This window comes from Geotrypetes seraphini, chromosome 2 (assembly GCF_902459505.1).
Source record: "Geotrypetes seraphini chromosome 2, aGeoSer1.1, whole genome shotgun sequence".
Taxonomy (NCBI): Eukaryota; Metazoa; Chordata; class Amphibia; order Gymnophiona; family Dermophiidae; genus Geotrypetes; species Geotrypetes seraphini.
In genome coordinates, this window is record NC_047085.1 from 507704612 (window position 1) to 507724472 (window position 19861).

Here is a 19861-nt window from a genome sequence, read left to right on the forward strand (position 1 = left end):
ACTTATTGGCAGAAAGAGCCCTTAGAGATATCAGATTGTATAAATATCGCCTCCATCCTAACAAAGCGGGGAAACTGCTTTCATCCTTGGTTACCTCAAGGGCTCCGAAGCGTATTATTTCAAGGATCCGGGCGCCTGATGGTAGAGAGGTAACTGCCCAAGCTGGGATACAGCAGAGTTTTGTTAACTACTATAGGGCGCTTTATGATAAATGGACCTGTGACACAGGACAGAGGACGACTTTCTTTCAAGACCTACAGCTTCCGTCCCTGGGACATGAGCAGCGGGAGGTGTTAAATGCCCCGGTGCGAGGGTTGGAAATCCAACAAGCTATTCGGGCCTTAAAACTGGCTAAAGCCCCTGGGCCTGACGGACTGGGTTCTGAATATTATAAGTTGCTGGGGGTACGAGTGGTGGGCCCATTTCAAGCCCTATGTGGGGCTATTAGTAGAGGTGAACTGCCTCCACATAGACTAACTCACGCCAATATTGTGGTTCTACCGAAACCAGGTCGAGCGGAAGATCAGCTGGGATCCTATAGACCTATTTCTCTGCTCAATCAAGATATCAAGTTGTTTGCTGCTATTATGGCGGCTCGCCTGGGTCGGGTTTTGCCCAATTTAATTCATTCGGACCAGGCAGGTTTTGTGCCGGGCCACTATTCATCTGCTAATGTGCTGAGGGCGCTTTCGGTGCTTCAGAATCCTGGACTTGTTGGGCAACACCCGGGACAGCAGAACGCTCTTATAGTTAGTCTAGACGCGGAAAAAGCGTTCGATAAAGTGTTATGGGATTATTTTTTTTGGGTTCTTCCTCAGTTCGGCATTATGGGGAGCTTTCTGACTGGGATTCGATCATTATACGCTCATCCTACGGCCCAGATCCTGATTAACTGGGAGCTTACTTCTTCTTTTGAACTCGAGAGGGGGACGCGCCAGGGCTGTCCCCTCTCCCCGATGCTTTTTGTCTTGGCTCTGGAGCCTCTTGCAGCTAAGCTCCGTCAGAGTACCGACTTGTGTGGTATTTGGTTGGGTTCCCAGGAATTTAAAATTAATTTGTTTGCGGATGACATGCTTATCTTTCTGGGAGATGCTGAAGAGGGGGTTCCTCGATTAATAGATCTTATACAGAGATTTGGAGCCTTTTCTGGGTTGCAAATTAACTTTGATAAGTCAGAGGCTATGGCGGTCCGCCCCCCGTGTGCTCTATGGCATGATCCTTCCTTTCCGCTGCACTGGTCTAAGGGTATGCTCAAATATCTGGGAATATATCTGCATGCAGATCCGGGGGTGGTCTATCGGAAGAACATACTTGATAAATTAGATGCAGTCCGAGCTCTGTGTAAGAAATGGATGGAGTTTCCTCTTTCGCTCCTGGGACGTGTTGCCCTTATTAAAATGGTCCTCTTGCCGAAGCTCCTGTATCCACTGCAAATGGTGCCCATTTGGATCAAACAGAAAGATGTGCAGGCTTATAGGGGGGTCGTTTCATCCTTTATATGGCGCTCTCGCCGGGTGAAAATTGGCTATAACAAACTGATTAGGGGACGCAAACACGGAGGTGTGAACTTGCCCGATTTGCGTCTTTATAATGTTGCTGCTTTGTTGAGGTGGGTGCATGAATTATATACGGGAGCTGCCAGGTTCGCCCCGGTTGGATTCTGGTACCTTTTGTCAGCTCCGGTGTCAGTTTTTAACCTCCTGTGGCATGGGGCGGGACCCTGCCCTTCTATGCTTCGACCCCTACGTATGGCCTGGTGCTGGTGGCGGTCTTCCTTGGGGGGCGCGGTGGGCCCTTCGCCTTTTACGGAATTGGTGGGTAACCCTAAGTTTCCTGCTGGTTCGTTACATGCATTTTTTGCCTCAGTTCGGACGTCTGGGTGCCGCTTTGTGGGGCAGGTTGTTGAAGTGGGGTCGGGATCGGTCCCCTCTTTTCTGGCATGTCAGGACCGCTGGGGGTGGACCGCAGGGTCTATGTTTGCATACCTGCAGATGCGTAGCTATTGTTTGGCGCTCCATTCGTCGGAGGGCAGTTTGCCCACTTTCACTTCCTTGGATCAACAGTTTTTGTCCGCCCCATCGGAATTTAACACGCTCTCGGAGTTGTATAAAGTGGGGAGGGAAAAACAGTCTGACAGGTTTCTTGATGCTATGGCAATGGATTGGACTTCGGCTTTGGGAGAGCAGGTCACTGCTGATGAATTGGTTTTGTGTTTTCAGGAAAGCGCCTCAGCCTCCCCTAATGTGAGTTTGCGGGAAGTACACCTGCAGATTCTGCACCAATCTTATTTAACGAGAAGCAAGGGACGAACGATGGGGTTATGGCCTGATGACTGCTGCCCCCGTTGTCCGGCTCATCGGGACACCTTGGTACATCACTTTTTGGAGTGTTCACATGTAGGGCCCCTGTGGATTTATGTGCTTCGGGAGCTGGAGAACGTTATAGGATTATCTATAGACTGGTCTTATAAGATGTTGCTGTTGGGTGTCACAGGTCCCTTGGTGGAAGCGGGTGTTAGCGATCCTGGAAGGCGCTTCCTTTTAGTGGCCTTAGGAATCACAAAGAAACTAATCCTTCGCCACTGGATTGGTACCACGCGGCCAACAATGCAACAGTGGTGGGCTAATATGTCTCTGATGGCTGGGTGGGAGCGGCAGCACCGCTGGGGGGCTGCGAGCTGGAAATCTAGGACCTATTTGGATTATTGGAGTTCCTTTTAGGGCTGGTTAGAGATCGTGGGTGCACAGGGTGGAGGGGAGGGTTTCCTTCAAAAATTGGATCTGCATGGGGGATGATATGTTGTGGATTTATCTCTGTTTGTTTATTCTTTGCCTGCACCCTTGATTATTGTACATGATGTCCTTCTTGTATGGTCATAATTTGTATTTTCTCGTATGCATTGATCCTTTAATAAACATATTTTCAAAAAAAAAAAAAAAGAACATAATTTTTCCTTCTTATTGGCGGTAATTGTTTACTTTGTATCTGATGAACATCTCATCTACAATACTGGGGAGAGGATACAGGCTGCAAAAATATACCAAGAAATAACTTAATTAAAACAGAAAGAAATCCTTACTGTATTAGTTGAAGATAATCTTTGAAATGCTGATTCTTTGCTGGAAAACTTTCTCTGGCGAGGGATGTGAGAAAATGATTTTGACCTCCTGCCCTTTCTCAGAGTTTGTATCAGTCTGAGCATGCTCAGTATGATTTTAGCTTCCTGCCCTTTTTCCGAGCTCATATCAGTCTGAGCATGCTCAGTGTGTTTGTTTCCCTTATTCCAGAAGTTCTGGGTGTGAACAAGGAGACCTGCATGTCGTATAAGGGATGAAGAAGTTTGCATATATTGAAATGAAGGTGATAATTGATTGAACTATTTAGAGTAGGAATTAGACTATAAAGATGAGTAAAGAGGGTTTACGCTACTTTTATGAGGTATACAAATTTTTAGAAGATTAATTAATGCAATTTTCTTATCCCAGGAACAGGTTCTCCAACCTTCACCCCTAAGATTATATCCTACATCGAACGAGGGGAAGAGCCGTACATCAGGGATGAGCCTGTTTCAGAGGAAAAAGAAACTGAGAAAAGCAGCTGCTCAGGTGAGTGCGGTAATAAGAGGGACTGGGGTAAAAATGCCTTTTATAGAAACCTTCTGTAGGGTAAGCACTGGGGGTTCTGCCCCTTTATAGATGAGGACAGTCACTTGACCTGTAGGGGAAGGCTTAACCCTAAGGGCCACACAGTTTAAGCTCTGGAAAGGTGGAGGGAAGGTGTTTATCTGTAACTACACAGAAATCTTGAATAACTGTTGTGGTGCCAGATCCTGGGCTGTGACTGTTGTGAGCTTTGCATTTTAGATCACCGATCACCAAGTAGGCAGCATAGAGAGATGTTATTGGTCAAAGGCACCCTGAGATAGGTAGGTGTTGAGACCTGATTTGAATCTAGTGTGTGAATCTTTAATCAAAGAGTTTAGGGAAGTGTGTTCCAGTGAGTAGGGCCAATTACGGTATGCTGAAGATATAGAGTCGCCATAGATGTTGTGGAATGAGGATATGGCAAGTAGATATTGAGTTAGCTGAGCAAAGAGTCCTAGGTGGAGCGTAGGTGAATCAGCAGTCAAAAGGGATGACCCAGTGAGAGAGACTTGTCTGAGTAGGAGCTTTCTTACTGTTATGAGCGGACACATTAACCAGGTTGTATGAAAACATTTCAGCCATATGTGCCATACTCCAGTCACAGTCTGTTCTCCCTTCTGTAAGTCAGAGTGGAAACAAACATGAGCCAACAGTGACCGTGTGGCATGTAAAGTACAGTTAACTTATCTGTTGACAGGTATTATCCAAGGACATCAGGCAGATATTCTCACATGTGGATGATATCAACCACGGAATCCGGCATGCACCATCCAAACTAAACTGTCACTGTAAGAAATCAAAAGACTGCCTGTGCCGTGCATGCTAGAGAGCTGCACAGAAATGGGACCGACGGGGAACCCAGGGATCTTGCGGAGGTCCCCCCTGGGTCTGTGGAGATCCTGTGGGAATCTCTCATGGGAATGCAGGGATCCCACTGGGCTCCCCCTCAGGTCGCAGGGATCCTGCAGGGATGGAGACACCTCGAGGGGCTCCCATATGTGTTACCTTAGCAGCGTCTCCTCCTTCCTGCCCTCCAACCACGCTCGCTCCTCCACAAAACCGCATGCAGTGCTCCCAGCATGCTGCCCGCAGCCGACCTGGCCTAAAAACTTTCCTGTTCCGAGACGCATTCATTATTTAAAGTATGTTTTCAAACCATGATTAACTCTGTCAGTATTGTCCCTTTTCCACCAGTCCCTTTGCTGCACCCTCTGCCCCCTTCAAGTTCCTTTCATATCCTTTTGGTTTGTCTTTTCCCCCACCCAAAATTTAAATGATGTATCATACTGATTTTCCTTTTGGTTCCATCTTTACTCTTTAGTATGTCCTTTTCTGCTTGTCTCCCTTTTAGTTCTTTATTTTATTACTAGTCTTTAAGCCCGTTACATTAACGGGTGCTAGAATATATGTCTGTCTGTCTTTCTTTCTGTCTCCCTCCCTAGAGGTGTTGGACGCATGTGAAGGGTGCTAGAAGGAAAGGAGAGAAGTGCAGGACCTGCAGGGAGGAAGAGAGAGATTGAAAGAGAAAAACTGAACCAAGGGGATGAAGGAAGAGTGAGTGAAATATTGAACACGAGGGAGGAAAGATAGAGTGTGAGAGACACATTGGTGTAAGGGAATAAGAGAGGGGAGAAGCTGGACCCAGGGAGATATACAAAAAGAGGTGAGATGGTGGGAATGGATGGGAGCATAATGGACAAAATGGGGAATGCTGCTTGGGGGTGGTATATGGACACAGAGAGAAGATGGCTAGACATGGGGGAGAATAAGAATGCAGAAGTAAGATGCTGGACAGGGGAGCTATAGAGGAGTGATTCTGTACAGACATTGTCCCAGTGCGACTCAGACAAAACAATTAAAACCACAACTAACTTCAAAACTGTTTTCCACGACGACAATGCCAAGATACTAGACACAATTCGCCCTTCTGGCTCCAGCCTGGACCCCTGCCTGCCACACCTACTAATGGCAGTGAAAGATGCCTTTGTAGACTCCATCCTTCCTCTCATCAATACCTCTCTACAAATAGGCATAATGCCCGCAAACTGGAAGTCAGCGGTCATCAGACCAAGTAAAAACCCACACTCAACCCTAACATGCCCAGCAATTTTAGACCTGTGTCCAACCTACCCTTTGTCTCCAAGATCCTAGAAAAACAGTATTAAACCAATTACAACTCCTTCATTGACATACAAGGCGTCCTATCCGCCTTCCAGTCTGGATTCAGGAAATTACACAGTACTGAAAACATCCTTCTCAACATCATCGACGACTGTTGTAAACTCATGGATCCTGCAGGGATGGAGACACCTCGAGGGGCTCCCATATGTGTTATCTCAGCAGCGTCTCCTCCTGATGCTGCTGGATCTCAGCATGGTGTTCAACATTACTGACCATCCTCATTCAGCAGCTCTCTGAAATTGGAATCCAAGACATTGCGTTACAGGGCTTCAAAGAGGGTTTGGATAGGTTCCTAGAGGATAAGGGGATTGAGGGGTACAGATAGGAGTTGAGGTAGGTTATAGGAATAGTCAAGGCCCATTGCACAGGTGATGGGCCTGGAGGGCCGCCGCGGGAGCAGACCGCTGGGCGGGATGGACCTCTGGTCTGACCCAGCGGAGGCAAATTCTTATGTTCTTAATGGTTCTCCTCTTTCTTGAATAACAGATCCCAAAGTGTTCTGCTCAACAACGCGCTATCAAAATCGAAGCCGAACAAATACGGTGTGCTGCAGGGGGCTCTGCTATCCCCCCTATTATTAAATCTCTACGTTAGACCTGTCCTAGATTTAGTTTGAAAATATCAAATACAGAATCACTCATTCGTGGATGACATCCAACTGTACCTAGAAGAAGCCCATGACGTCCAGGTTGTGAAACTCCTAAACTGCCTTTCGGAAATCAAAAACTGGGTGTCCGTCAACAAATTACAGCTAAATGCCTCAAAAACGGAACTAATTTGGATCCGCAAAGAATGCTGTAACCGCACCCGTCCCTTGCTGCTCTGGGACTCGACTACTATAATTGCAAAAGACCAAGTGCACAGCCTAGGAATACTCCTTTACTGTAGCTTGTCGCTTTCCAACCATATTTCTCAGGTGGGTATCTTCCTCATTTTACTACTTGCGGCATCTCCCAAAAATAAGGAACTACTTTTCAGTCTGACTTTGCCTAACTACTCTATGCCTTAGTACTCTTCTGCATGGACTACTGCAATGCGCTATTCAATGGTCTCACAGCAAAGAATGTACGACATCTCCAGTGTGTTGGTCAGGCTTCTAAAAAACCTCCGTGCCTGTGACCCTGTCTCCTAGGCTCTGGCATCAGCTCACTGACTGTCCATAGCTAAACGTTGTGTCTTCTAGGGCTTGATGCTAGTGTTCAAATCCTTGCCCGACATGGCACTGGACTACATAACGGCTAAGCTTCCACTGTACGTGCCTAAAATGCCCCTAGTCATGCTCTTCAACTGCAAACCACCAAACAACGTTCCTACTCCCACTTCATACTGAGCCACTGGAATCAACTGGCACTGCAGATACCATACCACAATGATTCTTGTATCCTGCTGTGAAGATAGTGGTTGTGCAGAGGCATCCGGTTGTTGCTTCTTTGGCATGTAACTTTCATGTAAAATGGCACTTACGTGCCACAATGGAAGTCCTAAATGCACTTGGGCATTATAGTAAAGGATAGTACTTAAGAGCTGTGGCACGTAAGTAGGAGGGGGTAGTGTGCAAATATGTGGGGCATGAGTGGACCATAGGCGATTCCTATACCTACATGGAAGACCTATAGATTCCTGTCAGAGCTTAGATTTTTGGCATTTTTATAGAATTGACTCCCTTAATTCTGCACACTGCCATTTCCAAGGAACAGCTCACAAACTTTCACTGTCTGGAGATAAAGGCTTGGGAAAGGTATTGGGAAAAGAAATCAAAACCCTGCTTTTCAAAAAATTCATCCAAATATCTTAACCATTCTTCACCTACCTCAAGATATTACTTCCCCAAATAACCCACCTAAACACATTCCAAGCAAACAGACCCCAAAAATTAAATGGTAATCTTACCTACTCTAACTATATTCTCTTTGTCCATATCACACAGTTCGGCACTGTCATTTTACTATCCAACCCCTAAATCCCCTTAGGAATCTATCCAGCTATCTCTCCTCTGTCAAAAAAAAAAAAAAAAAAAATTGTATCTTCACTGGAAAATGTCCAGTCAAATCTTTTGTAATCCGCCTTCAACTGCAAGGTATAGGCGGAATAGAAATCCGTAATGTAATGTAATGTATACTGCCTTTAAAAAAAAAAAAAAAAAAAAGTTTTTATTAAATTTTTGAAAGTCAACACAACAAACCTCAAACAATATGCAATATACAAGTGATCGCTCTCGAAGATATATTCCGCCTTTTTGTAGTTTTACAACCACACTCAAAGCAGTTCACATACAGGTACTTCAAGTATTTTTCCTCTTTGTCCTGGTGAGCTCTAGCTAAACCGGGGGCAGTGGAGGATTGAGTGACTTGCCCAGGGTCACAAGTAGTAGCGTAGGATTTGAACCCACAACCTCAGGGTGCTGAGGCTGTAGCTCTAATCACTCTGTGACCATAAGAGTGGAATTGTCCAAATAAAAGAGATGTGCACTGTAAAAAAGTGTCCTCCAATCCGTCTGATGATATGAAGATCTTTATTGTTCAAAACATTCACGACTCAATGACTCGACATGTACATGTTTCGGCCCTCAGGCCTGCCTCAGGAGTCTTAAAGAGCGTTAATCGATAGCACCCGACATATACGTGATATGGTTTTCTTCTATGATTGACTTTTTTGTCAGTTCCAATTGAATGCCAGTGTATTATGCATTTCAGCCATCACGCTCTTTAAGACTCCTGAGGGCAGGCCTGAGGGCTGAAACATGTACATGTCGAGTCGTTGAGTTGTGAATGTTTTGAACAATAAAGATCTTCATATCATCAGACGGATTGGAGGACACTTTTTTACAGTGCACATCTCTTTTATTTGGACAATTCCACTCTTGTGGTCACATATTCGGTTTTGTGGTGTTGTTTTTCCCTCTTTTTTCTCTTCCACTCTAATCACTCTGCCATACACTAAATGCTTTACAAATCAATTCTCAAGCCACACATGGAAAATCCTGGTGCAAAGTAACCTATCCTTCCTCTCTTTATACATAGGTTCTATCTTAGAAACCACTGCTGTTTTCTAACTCATGAGAAATACCTTCTGTTTCTATCCAGCAGATCATCAGATCCGACACCAATGGAAGAGAATAAAGAATCAAAGAGAAGATCCAGTAGAAATGGAACAAATCCAAACACAGTCAGAAACTACCTGTGAGACTATTTCCCAGGGAACTGAGAAGATTAACACAAAGAATTGTGAGCAGGAATCAAAGGAACAGAAACACCCTGCAGGAGATGCAATAGATGGAGTCACTATCTGTGAGAGAAATGAGAGGGAGCTCAGTAACATCCCGCAGGACAAGAGTCACCTAGCAGAGAGACCCTTCCAAATCAATAATAGTGGTAACGTGGCTTCTGAATTCCTCCCTGGCAAGAAGAAAGGTAAAAATCAGAAGAAAGAACTCAAAAAGGATCACAAAAATGAGAAACTATTTACATCTGCTGAGTGTAATAAAAGCTCCACTCAGCTTTCAATTCTAAAAATCCACCAACAGACCCAGACTGCAGTCAAACCATTTATATGTACCCAATGTAATAAATGCTTCACTCGGCTTCAAAATCTAAAAATACACCACATGATCCACACAGGGCACAAACCATATACATGTACTGAGTGTAAAAAAAGCTTCACACACTTTTCAACTCTAAAAAATCACAAAATGATCCACACAGGGTACAAACCATATACATGTACTGAATGTAATAAAAGCTTCATTTGTCTTTCTAATCTAACAAAACACCAAAGGACCCACACAGGGCACAAACCATATATATGTACTGAATGTAATAAAAGCTTCAATCGGCTTCACAATCTAAAAATACACCACATGATCCACACAGGACACAAACCATATACATGTACTGAATGTAACAAAAGCTTCACTTGTCTTTCCCATCTAAAAAGACACAAACTAACCCACACAGATCACAAACCATTTACATGTACTGAGTGTAATAAAAGCTTCACTCAGCTTTCAAATCTAAAAGAACACCAAGTGATCCACACAGGGTACAAACCATATACATGTACTGAATGTAATAAAAGCTTCACTTGTCTTTCCCATCTAAAGAGACACAAACTAACCCACACAGATCACAAACCATATACATGTACTGAGTGCAATAAAAGCTTCACTCAGCTTTCAAGTCTAAAAAGTCACAAAATGATCCACACAGGGCCCAAATCATATACATGTACTGAATGTAATAAAAGCTTCACTTGTCTTTCCCATCTAAAAAAACACAAACTAATCCACAAAGATCACAAACCATTTACACGTACTGAGTGTAATAAAAGCTTCACTCAGCTTTCAAATCTAAAAGAACACCAAGTGATCCACACAGGGTACAAACCATTTACATGTTCTGAATGTAATAAAAGCTTCACTTGTCTTTCCCATCTAAAAAGACACAAACTAATCCACACTGATCACAAACCATTTACATGTACTGAGTGTAATAAAAGCTTCACTCAGCTTTCAAATCTAAAAGACCACCAGATGATCCACACAGGGTACAAACCATTTACATGTTCTGAGTGTAATAAAAGCTTCAATCGGCTTTCACTTCTAAAAACACACCAAATAATCCACACAGGGCACAAACCATATACATGTACTGAATGTAATAAAAGTTTCATTTGTCTTTCTAATCTAACAAAACACCAAAGGATCCACACAGGGCACAAACCATATATATGTACTGAATGTAATAAAAGCTTCAATCAGCTTCACAATCTAAAAATACACCACATGATCCACACAGGGCACAAACCATATACATGTACTGAATGTAATAAAAGCTTCACTTGTCTTTCCCATCTAAAAAGACACAAACTAATCCACACTGATCACAAACCATTTACATGTACTGAGTGTAATAAAAGCTTCACTCGGCTTTCAAATCTAAAAGAACACCAAATGATCCACACAGGGTACAAACCATATACATGTTCTGAATGTAATAAAAGCTTCACTTGTCTTTCCCATCTAAAAAGACACAAACTAATCCACACAGATCACAAACCATTTACATGTACTGAGTGTAATAAAAGCTTCACTCAGCTTTCAACTCTAAAAGACCACCAGATGATCCACACAGGGTACAAACCATTTACATGTTCTGAGTGTAATAAAAGCTTCACTCGGCTTTCACTTCTAAAAACACACCAAATAATCCACACAGGGTACAAACCATTTACATGTTCTGAGTGTAATAAAAGCTTCACTCGGCTTTCACATCTAAAAATACACCAAATAATCCACACAGAGCACAAACCATATACATGTACTGAGTGCAATGAAAGCTTCACTCAGCTTTCAAGTCTAAAAAGTCACAAAATGATCCACACAGTGCCCAAATCATATGCATGTACTGAATGTAATAAAAGCTTCACTTATCTTTCCCATCTAAAAAGACACAAACTAATCCACACAGATCACAAACCATTTACATGTACTGAATGTAATAAAAGCTTCACTCGGCTTTCACATCTAAAAAGCCACCAAATAATCCACACAGATCACAAACCATTTACATGTACTGAGTGTAATAAAAGCTTCACTCATCTTTCAACTCTAAAAAACCACCAGATGATCCACACAGGGTACAAACCACATACATGTACTGAGTGCAATAAAAGCTTCACTCGGCTTTCACATCTAAAAAGCCACCAAATAATCCACACAGGGCACAAACCCACATACATGTACTGAGTGCAATAAAAGCTTCTACTTGTCTTTCTAATCTAAAAATTCATCAAACGATCCATAGAGGAGACTAATTATATACCTGTACTTTGTGAAACAAAAGCTTTAATCAGGTTTCAATCTAAAAATTCACGAATACACTCAGATCATGGAATAAGACACTGGCTGTGAATCAACAGGTACTTCCTGCACTATGAAATAGCTTTGATATTGTAGACTGGTTCCTGTCTGAACTGCCTTAAATCCCTAAATTGCCTCTGGATTTCACAGGAGCCATTTTGTTTGGCTGCATCTGAAAGTTAGAGCAGCTGGGCAGGGCCAATGGGGGTTAATCCTGCCCCATTGTGTCACCGGACCATAAGTGCGGTAATGTAATCCCAGGAGCATCACTGGTTGCCCATGGATGAGCTCGGGGAGGAGAGCAATGTTGGGAGTATATAGATGGACCTGAGAGTGGGCTTCTTATGTTCAGGGAGGATTAAAGAGAGGAGGACAGAGGGGGCGTGGCTTGGATGCCAACAAAGATGGACGTCTGAGTGTACTGCTCCTCCTACCCAGGCACTCTTAACGGGGTTTTTTTTTTTCAGATATACAGTAATTATTTTGGCTGCATTTGACTATATTTTGCTTGAAAATGTCTTCTGGGGAGAGAGAGAGAGGAGGTTTGTTTGCCTGCAGTGGAATAGATATCCGGCTGCTTGCTAACTTTTTGCCTGAAACACCAGCTGTTCCCGCGGCCCCATGCTGATGTCAGGAGGAGGGGCAGAGTCGCTGACTGCGGCTATTGGAGAGAGAGGAGACTTGTCTGCCTGCAGTGGAGGAGGAATCGGGCAGCTTGCTAACTTTTTGTTTGAACATTTACTGTTTCTTTGATGATTTTTTCCGATTATGGGGAAGCGCAAGGTTAAACCTAAACTGCTACCATCTAGTCCCCTGACCCACCAGGCCCTACAGAAAAACATTTGGTATTAACATCTAAACCTATTCCTCCCTCTCCTATCACAGATAATGTATCAGGTGCTTCTTGAAGTTCTGGGAAAAGAATTTCCCCAGGTGTGCCCATCTCGTGTTTCTCTCCAGAGGAGATTAGTCCAAATGGTAATTCTCCTTAAGGAGAGAACCCAGCTTCAGATCTATTGTTACAGCAGCCACAAATGGAATCCTCATTGGTCAATGATAATAAAGTTGTATCAGTAGAATTTCCTAGTGGAAATATATCCAGTGAGGAAATACTTTAGAATGTAACTTTGAAAGATGTGTGGACTGTGGTTTAGAGGTCTGAACTTCACGGTGACAAAATTCATCACCGTTCCCGTCCCCGCGGATAACCGCGGGAAATAATCCCATGTCATTTTCTAGTGTCTATTTCAATCTCGGTCCTTCTACACCAGCATTCCTCAAAGCAAAGCTTGCGGGTCAGTGGTTGTGCCCAATTATACTCTGATTCTTCCCTCTCTCCTTAAAGCAGTGTTTTTCAACCGCTGTTCCGCGGCACACTAGTGTGCCGCGAGATGTTGCCTGGTGTGCCGTACGGTCAGGGCCGCCATCAGGGCAGTACCACCAGTCTAGGGAGAGGGCTGGACGGGGGACCCGCGGAGTTCAATACATCTCGAGCCGCGAGGCTCGTCTTCTGTTCCTGCCTGCCCTGCAGCTAACATATAGCCGATCGCAAGCGTTCCCCGATGTCAGCGCTGACGTCGGAGGGAGGGCTTAAGCAAAGCCTGCCCTCCGACGTCAGCGCTGACGTCGGAGAATACTTCCGTTCGGCTATTTGTGCGCGGCAGGGCAGGCAGGAAGCAGAAGACAAGCCTTGCGGCTTGAGCTTCGTTTTGCTGAGAAAGTTGCAAAGATGGGCTGGGAGGCAAACACGGAACACAAAAGGGGGGAGGGAGTGCGTTTTGGACACAAGGCATGAACTTGGGAGAGAGGAAGGGAGGGAAAGAGATGCTGAGGTGGGGGAGGGAATGGGTTTTTGGACACAGAAGGCATGGACTTAGGAGAGAGGAAGGGAGGGAAAGAGATGCTGAGGTGGGGGAGGGAATGCGTTTTTGGACACAGAAGAAATGGACTTGGGAGAGAGGAAGGGAGGGAAAGAGATGCTGAGGTGGGGGAGGGAATGCGTTTTTGGACACAGAAGAAATGGACTTGGGAGAGAGGAAGGGAGGGAAAGAGATGCTGAGGTGGGGGAGGGAATGCGTTTTTGGACACAGAAGAAATGGACTTGGGAGAGAGGAAGGGAGGGAATGAGTGTTTGGACACAGAAGGCATGGACTTTGGAGAGAGGAAGGGAGGGAAAGAGATGGTTGTGTACACGGGGAATAGAAGAAAGGAGAATTTTTGGTCATAGGGAGGGAGTGAGGTACAGATAGTGGCATACCAGGGTGGGGGGGGCGGTCTGCCCCACCCCGGGTTTACATCCCAAGGGGGTGCACAGCTGGCCACCTTCCAGTGTTGTCCCTAGGCCGGCAAACTGCGGCTCTTTAGCCACTTGAGTGCCACCGCCGCCAATGGTGTTGTTGGCGGTGGCAGCATTATAAAATACTTTCTTTGTGTTTATTTGATTCCTATTCAAGATAATTACTTTATATATAGTCAATATAGGCACAGAGTTAAATTTTTTAACATTTTCTAATGGTGGTGTGCCTCGTGATTTTTTTCATGAAACAAGTGTGCCTTTGCCCAAAAAAGGTTGAAAAACACTGCCTTAAAGAATGACATGAAGATGATTTCCCGCGGTTATCCGCGGGGACGGGAACGGTGATGAATTTTGTCACCGTGCCATTCTCTAGTCTGAAGCTCTTCTATAGGGTCCAGTACAAAAGCTTTGTGTTTTTTCTGGTCAAGTAGTGTCCAAAATGGAAGGAATGGAAGAAAGAATTAATTAATTAGAGGGAGCAGTTAAAAAATCAGATGCTCAGATGGGTTTGTTACAACAATCTAATACTTCAATTAATCTAGCCTTTGGTTACATAAGCAATGTGAAATTATGGAAAATCATGAGAGCCTCCAATTTGAGAATATTGAATTTTCCAAAATGTCCAGTGCTTAACCCTGAGATACTACTTAGAAAATATTTTAAAGAGGTTCTAGAATTGAGCAATGCTGAGACTATAATGTTAAATAGATGTTTCTATCTCCCAGTGAGAGGATTAGTAAACCAAGAGGGAGGTATAGCCGATGGATCTGATCAGAAGAAAGACCCATTGGAAAATTTAATTTAAAAAAAAATTCTTTATTGATTGTCCACATATTAACAGTACAAAATACAAATATAACAACATATAATATATCAAGAAAAGCACATTCATCTTAGAAATATACATAAAACAACCATTCACCCCATCCTCAATGGTTCAAATATGTAATAATAATTTAATCCCACCCTCCTCCCACCTACCCTGGATGTATATACCCAAAGGACCCAACTAAGATAGAAGTATCCCCCTACCCCTGGATGTGTGTGGAAACTAACAAAAACCAAAGAAAACTACAGTGAAGTAACAAAAGACATCAACGGATCCCCAAACCAGTTTAAACAAACTACTATGCCCCAATATGTCAGCATTCATTTTTTAGACACACATTAATATTCCATTTGCTATTATTTATAGCATTCATTTTTTCACATATATAGCTGGAGCATAGATTGGCCCACCAAAAAGGAAAATTTAACTTTATTTTTGGAAACAATTCAGGATGATATCTCTGAATGTGCCACCCTCTTGGTTACTTTTGCCTTGGAGTCTTGTAAAAGTATGGTTTTGAAAAATTATTTCTTGAAAAAAGATTTCCAGTTCTGTGGGCAGAAACTACAAATGTTTCCAGACGTTTGTAGGGCAACCCAATATAGGCGGAAACAATTCCTTCAGTATAAATCTTAAGCACTTTCATTGGGAGCTTTTCTTTCCTAAAATTTCCCGCTAAATGTATAATTACCTATCAAAATATATCATAAGCTTTCTTTGAACCTGAAATCAGCTTTATTTTAATTAGTTTTTGTAAGACTCACAATCCATCCAACTCAAAAAAATAACACTAGTCTTTTTAAGCTTTATAGACCTCAGCGGTACCCACCTGTATGTATATAAACTTTTAAACATACAGAATTCGGGCACCCGAAATCGTCATTGGTCTCAACACTTTAAATACTTTCAATACTTTAAATTATTTCATACTTATTGTTTAAATAGTTTATAAACAGATACTCATCTTTATCTGTTTATAAACTATTTAAACAATAAGTGTGAAATAATTTAAAGTATTGAGAGTGTTTTTTGTTTTTTTTAAGTTTCTTTGAACCTGATCAGTTGGAAAGATTCCTGTTAGACAGAGAGACGGATGTTCAAATTAAGATCTAAACTTAAAATATATTATTTACAGGCATGCTTTTATTCTTTGTTTAAATATGATTATGAATGTTTTCTCTCTTTTCCTTAATGTGTACTCATGTTTCTTTAGAATATTGTATGTATAATAAATTGTTATACTCAATAAATTAAAAAAAGGCTTCTGGAAAGCAATCCCATTTGGATTTTCAACCCAAGAGGCAAAAACATGGCCCTCTGACTCCCTCAAAGATCCCTCTTCCTAAGGAAACATCAGAGGAAGGGGAGGTAATGAATCAACTGCAATTCATTACTGATTGGCTGGAGAAAACTGTTGTGAAGTTAACTGAGGTTGCTAATCTCCAATGCTATAATAGATCAAATAGAGAAAAGTGTGGAAGCTATGAAGGCAGTCCTGATTCAAAGCAAAACTGATCACCTGACTATTACAAGATTGGAAAGGGACCTGGAAGAGCAATAACAGATCAAGAAGAAATAATGTGAGGATTTTATGACTTCCTGAACAGCTGGAGGGAAATGATCTCATAACTTTTTTAGAGGATATGATCCCTAAAATGTTAAACATAAAATTTAAACTACCATTTGAATTTGAACGGGCCCACAGAATCCCTGCTCGTGCAGGCAACCGTCAATTAGGGCCTCGGCCGTTGATCTTTAAAGTGTTAAGATTTCAGCAGGCCATGCTGATCTTAAACTCTGCTAAAGAAATAAAAAACATAATATGGCATGATTCAAAATTACTTTTTCTGCCAGACTTTGCTAAAAACACTGCCAACTTGAGAAATAAATTTTTAGCCCTACTTCCGGAATTGAAACAGCTGGGAGCTCGTTATGGGTTCCGATACCCAGCTTTGATGTTAGTGACACATCTCAACAAAATCATCCAATATGATGATCCGGACAAATTAAAAGAGTATATTTTACAATGGGCTGAGCCAATAAATTGAGTAAGAGGATTTAGTTGGATGTGTTGATGATTTTTTGTTTTGTTTTCATTTACGCTGGCAAATGTGAGGAATGACCTTAAAGGTCATCTGGAAGAGAGGGTGTCTCTCCTGCTGCAGATTTTGTTATTACCCACAACTGGACAATTTGGGAACTCTGCATCAGGTAGAGGGGGAAACACTGACACCTTTTTACATTGATTAATTTCAGAGTACAAGACACAGCACACCGTGACTTCTTCCACATTGCAACTCATTGGTTCTCCAGAGTAAATCAATGAGCTTCAAAATATAAGAGAAGCCAAAGTACACTGGTCAGAACTTTTCCCCAAGTCCGGTTTAAAAAAACCCACAAAAAACTGAAGTCCCGGCTGAGCAGGGATGGACTGCTTTTCCCGAGGTGCTTAGCGACTGAGAGACATGTGATAGACATCCTGTGCTGCGTCTGCTTGCTGATGGACAGGAAGAGTCCGGGGCCGGATATCATAATCATCAAATTCAGGAAGGGAGTGCTTTTGGCGAAATATCCACCATGGGTGGGACTCTTGTGCATTGATTAGTTTTGGCGGGTTGAGGAGGGTATCGGAGATAGAGGAGAGGAGGCCGGCATCGGAGAGACGGGTTGTGGAGTGGATGCTGCATGTGGCGGGTTGCGACGTCCAGGGGATTGATGGGTGGTGTGTTGGAGGAGGTGCAGAGTTGATCCAGATACTGTGGACTTTGCTCCAAAGTTTATTTTTACTGAAAGACTTGAATGGGTTGCCCATTTGAACTTTTACATTTGCCAAAATTTAATTTTATTCATTTAGTACTCTACAAACCATTAACTCGATTTAGGTTATAGATATTCATTATCTATTATTAATTAAATAACTGATCTTTACACTATAGCAATTTGATTAATATGTAATTTCGAAGATGTGATATTTGAAAATTGTGAAATTTGTCTGTCATTTATGGATGTTGATTCTCATGGGGTCATTGCATGGAATATACATCTGTCTCAATTGTTTTTCTTATTGGTGGTTATAGAAGTTTAGTGTAATTCAAAATGACATATTAATCTTTGAAATATATTAGATGATTGATTAAATGTATATATAAAAATGACCTATTCATGAATAAAGTGACTTAACTAACTAATTATAAGGAAGTTCACGATTTATTAATCACATCATTATAAAAGGATTGTTGGGATAGAATATTATAGTCTTAGTTGACAGATGCTAATTTTAATCCTTTGGGATCAAATTGATATTTGATTAATAATAATAGATTATAAGATTGGATGAGAAGGATAAGAATATTAGGGAGGTACTATAGAGGATTTTCAATTGATTTTAAAATGATTTCATATTTTAAGGAAATATTTTAAATTGGTAGATATCGGGTGTTTGGGGAAAGGGAACTTTTAATAGGCTAGATATCTAATTGATTGCAAATTGATTTAAGTATAACGATGGATGTCCATAGATGTTTTATCGGTGATTTACAATTGACTTTAATATGTTTATTTAGAAAGGATTTTATATTAAAATGTTTTTTTTACTGTTTGATAGAAATCGAGTGTTTGGGGGAGGGGAGTTTTCACTAGTCCACATGTTTGCAACAAGCTTTTCGTATGAGGAATTGGGATGGGTCAGGGGCGGGAAGGGAAGGTATTCAGGGGGAGGGGTTCTGGATATGCTTGATTGTTTAAAATTAGGGTGGGGTGGGGGGGTTGAAGATATTTTTTATTGGGGACCCTGGATGTGGGGGAAAATTTTAATCAGTTATGTGTTAAAAGGGAATTTAAGAGAACAATTGATTCAATCTTTTGTTAAATGAAAAAAATGAATTTTAAATTATTCTTGAAATGTCAATGGGCTCAATCATCCAATTAAGAGGAAGAAAACACTTAATTTTCTAAAACAACACGATGCGGACATATATTATGGTTCTTAGTCAGATGTGCGCAAGACAAAAGTGCGCGGACAAATGCACGAAGGCAAGTGAGCGCAAGATGTCTGAGGGCGAAGACAAGTGAGCGCCAAGATAAGTGAGCGCAAGACATCTGAGTGCAAGAGAATTCAGCGCGAATGGTTCATAGTAAAATGCACAAGCAGGACATCTGAGCGCAAGACACCTGCGCGAAGACATCTGAGCTCCGAAAAGTGAGCGCAAGACAAGCGAGTGCAAGACAACTGAGCGCAAGACAACTGGGTGAAGACATCTGAGCGCTGACAAGTGAGCGAGACAAGAGGCTAGGTAATTATAGTGATTTAAAACTGCATTTGCAAAACACAGTCACGTATGACAATGATGCAAATGACATCCTTATGTCAACGTCTTGCACGTGATTGTGTTAGCAAGACGTAGGGGACAAATGCGCGCACCGACATTTATTTTAACCTCAAAAACTAATGTCGGTGCTGCCGTTGGTGGTTTTGGGAGGTTGTAAACCCCCCCCCCCCCCATTATAGAGTAAATTTAACGTTTTGCCTATTTTTCAGGGGAAAAGTTCAGTTTTCAGTAGATGCTTCTTGGCAGCGCGAACACTATGTCGGCGCGCGTTTGACCCACGCGATTTTGTCCCGTCACCAGACAGGTTCATAGTTTGACCCGCGTGCTTTTGTCCCATCACCAGACAATAGTGTGCAGGAGCTTGAAGTGTAAGGTAAATGGGCATAGTAGGTCCTTATTGTGTTTTCAGTGGGTTCATAGTCAAATGAGTGCAAGACATATTGTGCTTTACATATTGTGTTTTGATGCCCCCTAGTGTCTTCTTCCTATGCCTGCAGTGTCTATTCCTCCAATCCAAGCTAACCTGATTCATCCCTCCTCTCTCCCAGGTTATAGTCAAATGCTAATTTAACCAGGCCTCCTACTAGAGGTGTGTAAGTTCTGTTATTTACATTATTCTAAGTTTACCACCTGTAATCATTTATTTGTATTTGTCTTGCAGGATAATTTTTTTTCCTATTAATTCACAAAATGTGTTAAAGCTAATGGCTAATTACATTTACATGA

At 42.3% G+C, this 19861-nt stretch overlaps 1 protein-coding gene across 1 annotated transcript in view; it reads left to right on the top strand.

Annotated features, from left to right (window-relative positions):
- The window catches only part of LOC117354972 (zinc finger protein 383-like), a 104261-nt gene that overhangs the window by 25258 nt on the left and 59142 nt on the right, over positions 1-19861 (top strand). The window contains exons 3-4 of the mRNA XM_033932929.1: positions 3486-3605; positions 8909-10300. Coding sequence (XP_033788820.1) covers positions 3486-3605; positions 8909-10300 — 1512 coding nt within the window. The remainder of the gene's footprint in view (positions 1-3485; positions 3606-8908; positions 10301-19861) is intronic.